This window comes from Micropterus salmoides, unplaced genomic scaffold (genome assembly GCF_014851395.1).
Source record: "Micropterus salmoides isolate LMB-PRFRI ecotype aquatic unplaced genomic scaffold, ASM1485139v1 Ms_hic_scaffold_7, whole genome shotgun sequence".
Classification (NCBI taxonomy): Eukaryota; Metazoa; Chordata; class Actinopteri; order Centrarchiformes; family Centrarchidae; genus Micropterus; species Micropterus salmoides.
Window position 1 is genome coordinate 18,978,063 of NW_024044459.1, and position 12,668 is coordinate 18,990,730.

Consider the following 12,668-nt stretch of genomic DNA (forward strand, 5'->3'; position numbering starts at 1 on the left):
ACATATATACATCTCACTCATACCTGTCTACACTATTCTAAAGGTATTTCCAAAATCCTCAAAGACTCCTTTAACCATCTGGATGAAAATATTTTGTCTGTTACAATATAAAAAAAAAAAAAATCTTTAATCTGTTTCTTTGGTTGCAAATCAACCAGGTAGCCAAAAATGACATATGTCCTTGCTTTTGGCAAAATACAAAGCATTTATTCCGTATGACAATATAAAATATTAACATCAATATATACCAATGTAACTGATAATAAATTTTTCAAATTTTAGTTCACATTAAGCGAAGAGCTGTGATGTTTTATTTTCCAGTTTGGATTTGGATTAAGAAAAAGAGGCGCAACTTGAGAAATGGTTTGCAAAATCCTTGTTATGGTGCAACACGACTTTTTAAATTCAGATAATTCGAAGAGTCTTCTTCTGGAAGTACATTCAGAACAACTCAAGTGATGTTAATTGGCCTTCTGGCTTTCTTAAAGATCGCTCAGTATTTATTTTTATTCAGATAGTTGTATGGCGCTATGACTGAAATGTAATGTTAATACATTAGAGTCTAGTTCTTAGCATTAAAAGACACACTGCGGCACATTTATTTTTACTTCAAACTTCAAAATCTCTTTAGTCTTAGCTCATCAGCTTCTCTGCTTTTCTTTCTGCCTCTTTGTTTATATACAGTATGTCTAGAGAAAGTCCCTTCTATGCTAGCACTCATGATAAATCCCCATTATTTTTATCAGTATCTTTTCAAGGCCGTGCTGAAGCTGCCTCTAATAGCATGAACTATGTAATGTAGACAGGACATGCTGCATGTTGTTTAAATGTGATCTGTAATAGGTCTGTTTTATTAAGAGATAAAAACAAGGATCAGCAGCACTGCAGTGACCCCCCCCCTCCAATGTGTGTCGTCCCTCTCGTCTCCTTCCCTTCTCCTTTTCTCTCTGTCTCATTTATCCTTGAGGCGGTGCAGCATTAGTCAGGTTGTTAACACAGGAGAAAAGGGCGTTCAATGTCATGTCACTGTGTCGCAAAGCATGAAAGAGCCGGGGACCAGGCCATCTTCTCGAGGAAATAAATACATTGCCATCTTCCTTTTCAGAGTGTAATGGTCTGGATATTACATCTCCTGTGGGACATTACAGGCCACGGATTATAAATCTATCCTACAGAGTGTGCGTATGAGTGTTTGTGTGTGCATACGTGTTTCTCAAAGAGCGCAGAATGTGTATGTGTCTGCATATGTATGTACTGTGTGTTTGCCTACATTTCTGTGGGGGGTTTACGTGCAGATTGTGAGGCAATTTGGTACCTACAGAGAAACTGCTCTACTATCTCTACGCCTCATCAGCTGGAAGCAGCCAGGCAGCCGTAAATCTCAATTACACAGACCCCTCCCTTACCTTCCCCTCCCTCCCCTCCCTTGCCACAGGTGACAATGGACCAAATTGACTGCTCACTGTTGTGTTCCAAGGCTTACCATTGGCTTCGGGCTGAGTCTGAGAGGGGACAGCTACGTAGGGGTCCTCCCCTTTGTCTGAGCTCATGGGGGGGTCCTTCCGCTCCACCATGCGGCCCCGCCCTGGGGGGCCCTCGGCGGCCTCGGTGGCCTCGGGTAGGGCCGAGGTGGGGAGTGAGAGGGTATGGTGATGGTGGTGGTGATGGTGGCCTGCCGGACACAACACAGGTTAACTGACGCTCGGGGCAGACAGGGACAGGCTTCAGCACATATGAGCACAGGCCAGAAGGGGTACACACACACACACACACACACACACACACACACACACATAAATCTATCTATTCTGCTTGAAGCATACACACAGACATAGATACACTCACACACACAAGGACAGCTGCTGGGCTGTGTGAGGCAACAAAGTGTTTCTCCAGGGGCCAGGGGCAACTCATTAGCAAATGTGTGTTTGTGTGTGTTTCTCAGGAAAGACGTGTCCTTTCTTTTTTTTCTCTCACTCCCTCCCCTCCTGTTCTGACTGACATGTCAAAGCTCCATTGGGTCTGTCAGTGCAGAACAATGGTATTTCTCAATCACCATGGGGTGCCTAACTTTGATATGAAGGACAAGAGACAAACTTTCTTTCCATCGCTCCTGTCGAGGAGTCTGCCTGTAACTTTTCTTCAACCGTAAAGCGCTTTTAACTCCGTTCGTGCTCTTCCTCGCTACCTTTCTCAAGTTTTCTGTTACTTCAGATCTAACTTTTTAACCAATTCATTTTGAGGTGCATCCTCAAATAGACCCCAAATAGCTGATTAAAGTAAATAATCGATTAACTGAGAAAAAAATTGGAAGATGAATCAACAAAAAAAACATTGCAGACCTAGTTCTTTTTTCTCCCACTTTTCCCTCCTTTCTTTATTTTAAACCAAAGATCTGCAAAGATATTTCACATCTGCACCGCCAGTAATCTTTATTTAGCAAAGCCACATGGCTAGATCAATCATCAGAAAAATGTCATTAAAAGTTAATGAATTTTCTCTGATCTGACTCTTCTCTGTAATTAAATTCCTTAATGGCTAAATGAACTACTGGCCAACAGTTGAAGAGGGTATCGTAACACCGCCACGAAGTTACACTGATGATGAGACTTTAACAAGAATAGCACACACGGGGTGTCTCTGTGGAAATGAATGCACTGTAAGTGCTCCAACACCTTGAAGTTTGACATTATTTGACAATTGCAATAAAGTACTCTTTCATTTGTGGTTGATGGATCATATCTATCTCCTCTCCATCTATCACCGCCACTGCTCAAACAATGAGTGAGTTTCCCTGCATCCTCCTGTCTCAGTTTTTTTCTTTCATACGCAGAATTTGTGCATAAGCTTTGTCTAACTGTTTATTTTTGAACCATGCTAATCACATTACCATCCCACATGCTTACACTTAAGCCACCCTACACAATTTTGCACAAGCTATATATTGTATTTAATATAATGTATTTAAGCCACACGGTTAAGAAAAAAATCCACCCTATGAAGAGTGACAACACTTTTATCAGCAGCCTCTGTGGAGCTCAACCCCCAATTCCCATTTTGACGCGCTCTCTCCACGGAGGAGGTGACAGCACTGTGTGTATATGTGTGTGTGTGTGTGTGTGTGTGTGTGTGTGTGTGTGTGTTTGCAGATGTGCGAGTGCCTTTTCAATATGTGTTTATGCCTGCGTTTGAAGAGGGGGAGGCATTCCTGGGGACTAACGTTGATGCTACTGGTAGACTACGCACAGCAGACACCCACACACAACACCACCCAGAGCCTCCTCCTCCGTGTGGCAATCATTAAAATGATTTATTTAACTATTGGCCCAAGGCTGAGAGATTAGTGTGACAGGCCTATTTTATAATTCATTCCCCCACCGCCAGGGGAAGTGCAATTCAGGCAGATGACACACATAGTGAGAGAGCTTGGAGCCTCAGAACTCCTCCACGGATCAGGAAAAAAAAATCCCTAAACTGCCGACTGATGCACATCCCTCTCTTTCTACAGATTAAAAGAGAGGTGAGGATGTCTAGTCTGGGATAGAGGAGAATGGAAAGGGGGGCATTTATTTATCTTCAAATCCATATCAACCACTGATAGATAGACGGAGAGGCTGGGGCAATGGCTGAGACTTTGTTTGAGGTGTTGTAAACTGGGTGTTGTCTGTGTGTATGTGTGTGTGTAAGTGTGTGTGTGTGTGTGTTTATTTGTGTGCCTGGAAACACATAGTCAAGTCTGTGGGAGCATATTCAGCACTATAGGGGTGCACGCCAACACAGATGCTTATTCTGACCCTGGATCTCTAAAAGGAGGGAGAATCACAGTGGGGGTAGAGTCACAGGAAGCGAGAAAGGGAGAGAGAGAGAGAGAGAGAGAGAGAGAAAGAGAGAAAGAGTTGAGCTTTTTGGAACTACTTCAAAATATCTATTCTTGTCAGTCTGTATGGATCTGACTGTTTTGATCTGGCAGCTGCGAGGTATGGGTTTGTGAGAGAGAGAGATTCACTGAAAACCAAACTAATGTGTCCTCCGATTCGATAAAAATAAGGTGGATGTGAGTGTAGCTGTGGGTCATAATTCTTTAAAAAGATTTGAGTGATGAAAACATTATCAGCCTGCAGTGCAGTGGGATTGTGATGTTGCAGTGTGTGATTGGGTAAGTGAGCCTATTTGCAGGAAGAACCTAGCTCTAGAAACGTGTGTGCATGTACAGTATGTCTCTGCATTTTATACATTTTTTAATTCAAGTGCGTCTTTGAGTGTCTTCACTTGCCATTGGCAGAAACATATCTGATCTTCTCTTACTCTAAACAGGCGATTTTAATCTCTCTTTCTCTCTTTCTCTCTCTCCCTCTGTCGACACATGCCCTGTTTAATGTGCACGCTGAGGCATTTCTTCACCTTAAACCACCAACAACCAGATCCATCCAATTAGCAAAGCAAAGGTCAGGGCTAATCGATGATATTGCACAGGGGATGAAGAAGAAGGGGCAGTGGGAACAAGGAGGTGAAGGAGGCATAATAGAAGTAATAGAATCAGAATCAGCATTAAAGATTTTTAATTCTATGTTTCTGATTCTAATCCTACGTACTTTATTCTAAACACAAAAGGGGCTGGTTGAGGGTAAATACTACGAGAAGTGGAATTGACCGACCGTGCTGTAATGTTTCATTACCTTCGTAAGTGGAAGGAATGTCTATCAAAAAGAAGGAATGAAATGAATTCAGTTAAAACCTGAGTCATTAATAACCCGTCTTTACACATGGGGGAGGAGTTTTCATTTCCTTGAGAGGGGATGATTGATTGACTAGATGAAGAGGTGTGGCTGAAGTTAAAGAGTCAGGGGAGATGAAATGCAGCTCCTGTCTTTAATTTGATTGCCTCTGCAGTGTATGTAGGATACTTACCGTTCAGCGCCACAAAGGTGTCTGGAAGAAGAAGAAAAGAAACGAGGGGAAACATGTTACTGCTTGCGGTAAAGAGAGCTTATGTTTTAACATGATTTAGCCATGACTTTTAAGGTAATTCAGCATCGACTTGCAGCTCAATATTCTCCTAACTTTTAATCAGAGGAGATCCATGGCTTCTACAGCTAATGAAGGTCCAACGCTGTGGCTTCCCTTGACTAAACATACTGATGAAATTGAAGGGAAAATGCACCGCCATCATTTACTCTGAGTAAATAGTTGAAATTTAGATGAAATGGACTAAGATGAGTGAAAGTCAAATTGTTTTGAAGTTTCTCTTGCAAACCGAGCAGCTTAGTAGAATATCAACAGAGTATCACATTAGATAAATCCAAACAGCTATTCTGGACATGAAAAGATCAAATATACATTCTCCATATGTGCCATTCTCTGTGTTACAGAGTGAAACAGACCATTCAAGACTTCTGAGGACTGGGTTGTGAGCTCAGTCTTGTTCTGTGATTCAAAATGAGCCCTGTCACTGCTCATGAGTAAAATCCTTTCCCTGTGTGTCGCTGAATGTTTGTGTTGTGTTTTCGTAGCAATTTGCAAGAAGGAACCCGGTCTATGCCCAACTGGACACAACACTCTATTGACCGGGGGACCAGAGAAACAGCGGGAGAAGGACAGAAGAGGGTGAGAGCCGAAAGGGACAGATGGATGGAAGAGGCTGAAAGAGAGGATTGTGAGGGCGGAACAGACGGGGGGAGAAAAAGGTGTCAGCAGCGAAGAAGGAAACGGAGGGCAGAGAGAAGAAGAGGGAGACTGAGTTAACAGAGAAGAGAGGAATGATGGTGTGTGTAGGGGGGGTATAGAATAGAGGAGGAAAGATAAGAGTGAAGAGGGCCTGCTTACTTTGGCAGTCTCCCAGGCCATCTGTGTTACCATGCTCCACGTCCTGCTCAAAGGCTGATCTGCGGGGAACAGAGACATCATGGTCAGCAGCGGAAAACAGGCCAAGCCATGCAGGCTCGCCACACCTAACAAAGTAACAAAGCTATAGGAAACCTACTACAAAAACACCCCCAAACACAGCGTACCCTATGCGTCCACACAGTGTAGGCTGCAGAAAGCCCTATACTGGAACAAAATGAAAGAACACTTCACACGTGCCCTAGAGGCCTAAAATCAGTGGTTATGAAGAATGCAGGCAGACTAGTAAATCCATAGCTGGCACGGGACTCATCGCCAGTAGTGTTGACACAAATAGATTCATGTTTTATTGGCCTATGATAAAAACTGTTGTTTTATGTTGTGTAGCTTTAAAGGACTAGTTTGACATTTTGGGAAATATGCTTGTTTGCTTTCTTGCTGAGATTTAGATGGAGATTGATACCACTCTCGGTCTGATAAATATGAAGCTAGTTTCAGCAGATGGTCAGCTTAGCTTAGCACAAAGACTGGAAACAGGGCAGAAACAGCTAGCCTAGCGCTGTCCATACTCAAAATCCACAAAATCCAACTATCAACAACTCGAAAGCTAATTAACAAATTATACTTTGATTATTTTGCACAAACCAAAGTAAAACAACTGGGGAAGACTACTTGGCTTCTGAGCAGTTGCCAGGCAACCAGCGGAGAATCTCTGGAAAGAAATAGTAAATTTAACATATTAATTAGTAAGCTTTAGACGTGCTGGTAGGCAGAACCAATCTAATTCATAGTGTCCATTCTTTATGCTAAGCTAGCTAAGCTAACTTGCTGCTGGCTCCAGCTTCATATTTACTGTACAGACATGAATGTGGTATAGATCTCCTTATCTAACCCTTGGCAAGAAAGCAAATAAGTGTATTTCCCATTATGTAGAAATATTCCTTAAAAGACATGGATGAAATGTATAAAAACATGTTTTTTGTGAGAACTTCACTTTATTCAATCCTTTCTCCTATTTCTCAGTATCTGACATCATCTAGACTCAGTAGAGATATGAGGCTGTAGTCCCAATCACATGGTCCAAGACCAGGGCGGCGAGGGGTAACCATGCTTGAGGGCCATCATATGACACAGAGGGAGAGAGGGAGAAAGAAGAGGGCCGGGCGGGGGGTAGAGAGTTTTGGAGATGTTATTTTCTGATGCAATCTGCACTGAGACCTGTTTTCTTCCTGAAAGACCACCAAGCAGGCAGTAAGAAGATCTGTGAAACAGAGCGGACCAACTGTCAACCAGAATCACAGTCACGCATGGCAGCTTTTTACAGTCCTCCTCAGCTTCCCCCTTGCTACCCCTTCTCCTCCTGCCTGTCCACCCGCCTCTCATCTTCCTCACCCTCCACTGGTCACAATTATAGCATGAAGAAGAATGATTTTCCAAAACAGCATCATCCACCCACTATCTCCTGTTCAGTCGAAAGTGTGAACCTGTCAAGGACAAGTACAGGAGATCTTTGGAGGATTTCTCCTGTTCTATTTTCAAATCAGAAACAAAGTCAAAGTCACTACTTCATGTATATTTATATGTTGGAGATGATTGAAAACTGTCATACATTTCATATAATTCATCTTTTCCTCCAGTTTGACAGAACCTTAATTGTGATGGAGATAGTCAATTTTACCCACTTGATAACCAATTTCCCTTCAAAAGCAACAACAATAACAGGCATACAAACAATAACAGCGGCATCCTCTTTTCATATCTGGGGGTACATTTAATCTGCTTATCTGATTTGCTTATCATACACAGCCATAATCACAAAGCAGACACAGAGTTGCAAAATTAAACCCGCCTAAGCAGAAATGCCATCCAAGCACTCCTGGTATCTGCCGGACTTGGTCACTTCATCACTTGGTCCCACCCTGCCATGAAATGTTGTTTGGCTTCTTTGACAAGACCAAAACACTGGCAACCTTGTGGTCATGGTTTCCATGGCTGATAATAACATTATATACTGTGGCAAGATGATGTTGAGATGAAGATTACAAGGTTTAAATCCGATTGGTCTCAAGATAAATTAACAATGAGTAGTCACACTACATATGCAGCGTCTGGGCCTTACTTGGCACATGTGAAAGTGAATGAACCATCGTGTGAACCCTCAGTTAAAGGGTTCAGGCCCCATAGCGACTACAGATTATAGCAACAGAAGTGCAGTGTGTTCGAATGTGACAGTACAGACGGTTCAACTCAGGGTTAAGATCCCACTGCTACTACATAATGCATATTTAAATCAGATTCAAACTGCACTGTACATAACTGGAGGCAGCTAAGGGCCACATTTCTATATTACCTTGCATCAGATGTGATTATTATGTGAGGTGTGTGGTTCCACAGAGGGGACTTGGTTGCAGAAATGCAGGTCAGACATAATAGCATTAATTATTCATATCAGAAGTGAATGGGTGATAGTGTACATAGTGTAAAGTAAGTATGCATAATGTTATCTCAAAGTCATTTTGATTCATGGCTTTGATATAAAAATATATATAATATAATAAATATATAATATATATAAACTCAGACTTTAATAATCAGAGTTTCACCAGGTAAGACCCTGCTGCTGATCCAGAGAAGAGTCAGGGCCCGGCGGCTTAAATAATTAATAATCTGATCTGTTGTCAGTAAAAAAAAACACTCATGTACCTAGTTTACATAATAACAACCATACAGAATCATATGCATGAACAGGGGGTGACTAGGGACCATATTGCAGCAGACCAGAGTGCAAGCTGTACATAGGCAGTAGGTATGAGAGGCATAACTCCACATGGGAAAGCTGGCACACAAGTGCTGAGGCCAGATGGAAGAAGAAAGGAGGGGAGGCATGCAAGAGAGAAAGAATATGTCAGAGGAGAGATAGAAAAAGACAGATGGATAAAAATAGATACACCGACAGGGATGGACATGCGCAGGTAAGAAGACAGACAGGTTGCTGGTTAGGTAGACAAACAGACATTCAAGGAAACAGGATAAGATGGTGCTGCAACAGGATTTTTATTTTAATGAGGAAAGGAAGAAGTAAAAAAGGGAGACTAATGATAAAAAAGACAAGTCGCTTCTCTGCAGGGACCTGCTTGTAGAAAAACATTACATTTAACACTAAAATGCCTCTGACTCTCCCCTCCCTCGTTTCATCCCTCCTTCTGTCCAGCCTGGCAAATGCTTTAACCCTCCTCACTTAGAAATATTGTACAGTAAAGGAACGAGGTCATCTGCCCTCTTAATGCCTCTGTGTCAGCTCCTGCTCCAAAGTGGAAACTCAATCAGAACAGCTCACTGCAGCTTTACGGAATAATAAAAGGATGGGTTGTGTGTGGGTTTTTTTTGTGTGTGTGTGCCTTTGGTGTATTGCTATGCCAGACCAATAATTTTGCAGCAGGGGGATCAAATTCATTCATTGTCAAATAGCCACTGGAGCACTGGTCCTTTTGTTATGACTTCATCTGTAAAATGTTTTTTCCCACCACAAAACTCCATATGCTGTTTGTTCAGAAAGCATAATCTGGATCTGTGTCATAACTACAGCCACAAATTATAGTTACAGCGACCATCAAGCTTTCTCCAGTCTTGCGTACCCAACCCTGAGCCTGGGGCAAACAACACTTTCCTTCCACTCATCCTTCCAATAGCCCTTTCAGCTGGAAGAAATTGCACTTACATGCCATAAAATTAGAAAGATCACAGACACGACACCAGCCATGACAGAGAAGGTGGGATACTGTTTGGTAAAAGTTGCTTGGCAAACACATGTGTCTCAGGCATTTTAAAATCACCACCATCATGCACATTCCCAACTTTTCTCTTGATGAAATCCTCAATGTTCCCAAACATAGTCACATAATTAAACAGTACTATAGGTAAATGTTGCTGCAAACAGTTTTAATAACTGCAATTTTTTTTCTTTTCTCTGTATCATACAGAGGATTGAACTAAATACTACGATACCCATAAGCCTCATACAAGTTGCCATGGGGGAGAAGCCAGTCAGGGGCACAAACCAGAGCAAAACTTTGCAGCAATTGGGAACAAAATGGTTGAAGTTGATCTAGAGTCTGAAAGTGAACTGATGAAAAAAGCCGAATGTAACTTCAGGTTTCTACAGAGTGTCATCTTTAGTTAAGCAGCACATGCAACTGAATATTGAGCTCAATGACTGGATGCTACAAACACAAAAGATCCTTTGGAGTCTTAATTGACTTGTCTCTTCACACTTAATATGTATACAGGCTTTTACCTTTGACTTCTAAATCAAAAAATCATCAGAGTTTCACACCAATCCAAGCCTTAAAAGTACTCCAATTGCCAGTCACCTAACGGCTATGGCTATACAGAAAATGAATGGGACACAGATTACGTGATTATCTCTTCTTACTTTGCTGATAGAAAACGTTTTGACTTGTCCATAAAAAAGCCTAGCGTGATTGTGTTTACTAACATGTCACTTACCTTGTGCTGCCAACCACCTGTCTGCAGGCTCCTTCGGACACCCAACCACAGTATGGGTCTCTGGAGGCTATACAAGACCTGGATGTGACACATACACACCATCAGCTACTCATCATATTGTATAATGGATTAGTAGTAGTATTTTAGGGATTCAAAACATTTGCCGTTTTTTTTTTTTAATGAATGAATGACGATTTCATGTGCAAGCAGCAGACTTACTTCTTGCATCTTCCATGTCTTTCGCAGCGAGACAGCGGCACTTTAACCACACAGGAGGTGAAGGCGACCCACAAAGTGTGACTCTTGCTGTCTATCTGCATGCCGATGATGCGCTTGTCCTCCACACCATCTATACTGCACCTGGAGGAGAGAGAGAAGAAGACAGAGAACAGGGTAAAATAAAGATTTTCCTGTCTTTCTTTCAACTATCTGGTTATTTAGGGACAAAGTCTTCAAAAACATTGGTGAGGAGAGATGTAATAAAATGAGCTTTAACCATTCATTTAAAGAGATAAAAAGGGGGAGATTAAGATGTGACAGAGAGACTAACTGTGAGGTCAGGGCAGAACAGAGATAATGATGGGCTCGAGAACATGGGGTCAGGAACAGAGTGGGAGATAAAGAGAGATAAAGCAAAGGGGTGATACAGATACAACAGATAAACAGACAGATGGGCACTGTGAGCAGTCAGCAATAACACTGCACTTAACTGTAAAACCCACAAACGTAACTCCCCCCCTCCCCCCTCCCACTCCACTATTCTTCCATCCCTGCTAGTCGTCTTTGTCTACTCGGCCCCACAGGAGCGCACTCTAATCCCTCTGGGCGTGTCAAGCTTTCTATCCCTTCTCTCCCTTCATTCCTCTCTCCATCCCGCCATACAACTCCTGGGATTTAATCTCCCCTTCGCAGCGCTCTGGTCCCGCATTAACGCTCTCAATTAGAGCTTAGAGTCCATCTACCCTGGGTAATGCACGACAATCGGGCCTGCGCTGATCCAGCCGGCCAGGCAGGGGAGCTTGCGGGCAAAGTCACTTACTGTACGCGACTAAAGCCAGATGGCTTGGCCCCAGCTGTAGAGACAGAGGAGAGGAGAGGAGAGAAGGGCAACAGGAGGGAGATACATGGAGGAGGCAAAAAGGAGACACAGCAAGGGAAAAGGAGAGAAGACAGGGCCTGCCCTTCATCCCCCCCATTCGGCTCGTCACATGGCCGCAGCGTGTTGGATAACAAACAGTGGTAACCTTGACAGCCCTCCTGTCAAGTCCTCGCTCTCCTTCCCTTCTTCTTCTCAGCTGTCTAACACAATAACATGTTCTCCGCTCCGCTTCTCTCCATCTCTCCTCTGTGGTCCTCTCCTCTGTTCTGTTCTCTCTCCTCTGTGCCGCCATTCGTTCCCCCTCATCCATTACCCCTCGACTAAATATTTGCTTTGGCAGGGTCATACTGTGGCTGATTTTTCCTCATTCACTTCTACTCCAAATACACAACAAAGCTCAACCCGCTCACCCCACGTTGCCCAGCTCGCATACGCTCGTGAACATGCTCACATCCATAAATGCACGTGTAATGTATTAGCAAGAGATCCCAGGCTGGCTCTGAAGACAAACACAGACCTCGGTGTGTGAGAGAGAGAGTGTGTGCGTGTGTTTCCTTTAATCAGCCAACGTTTTTGGAGGAGCTGGGCTCTGCTGCGGTTGGGAACCACAGCACTACGTTATCCAAGGCCTTAGGGTCTATGTCTTTAATTTAGTAGCTGCGATTGGGCAGAGTGTAACCTGATAAAACTCTTTTAAATGATAGAGTAGCCATCTGGCTGGCTGGCTTCACTATATAGCTTGGGTTGGGGGAACTGACTGGTACTTATGGAGCTGGTGGGTTAGTGGGTTGGCTGAGTCGGGAGATGGTTGGAAACATGCAAAATCACACACACACACTCTCTAATATACAAATATGCAGCAACTGACCGTTGTTTGTAGCAACTGTATCCATGTTTCTCTATTTCAATCCATCCCTCTCTCACACATACACATGTACACCCAGAGCTACATACTTGTCAGGGTTGTAGACGTTGAGCTCCTCCAGAAACAGGCTATCATTGAGGAAGCCATTGTTCATGTTGGCCAGGAACTTGAGGATGATGCCTTTCTCAGATCCCAGGAAGACCACTGTGTGGTTCTTATGGGGACCCGCCTCATTGTCCACCACGATGCGTGTCAGACGATACCTGGAATTAGGGGATACCAAGTAAAATAAATCAACCAATCAATCAGTCAATTCATTAGTCAGCTTGCCCACCAACAAGATCTAGTTTTTGCGCA

General features: G+C 43.1%; 1 protein-coding gene across 2 annotated transcripts in view; it reads right to left on the reverse strand.

The window, feature by feature from the left end:
• sema6a (sema domain, transmembrane domain (TM), and cytoplasmic domain, (semaphorin) 6A) overlaps window positions 1–12,668 on the reverse strand; it is a 104,287-nt gene that overhangs the window by 14,100 nt on the left and 77,519 nt on the right. The window contains exons 13-18 of one of the 2 annotated variants that reach the window (XM_038703188.1): window positions 12,401–12,574; window positions 10,567–10,707; window positions 10,348–10,425; window positions 5,824–5,882; window positions 4,909–4,929; window positions 1,484–1,672 (exon numbers count right to left, since the gene is read on the reverse strand). In XM_038703188.1, coding sequence (XP_038559116.1) covers window positions 1,484–1,672; window positions 4,909–4,929; window positions 5,824–5,882; window positions 10,348–10,425; window positions 10,567–10,707; window positions 12,401–12,574 — 662 coding nt within the window. The remainder of the gene's footprint in view (window positions 1–1,483; window positions 1,673–4,908; window positions 4,930–5,823; window positions 5,883–10,347; window positions 10,426–10,566; window positions 10,708–12,400; window positions 12,575–12,668) is intronic. The other variant, XM_038703189.1, reaches the window with a different exon arrangement.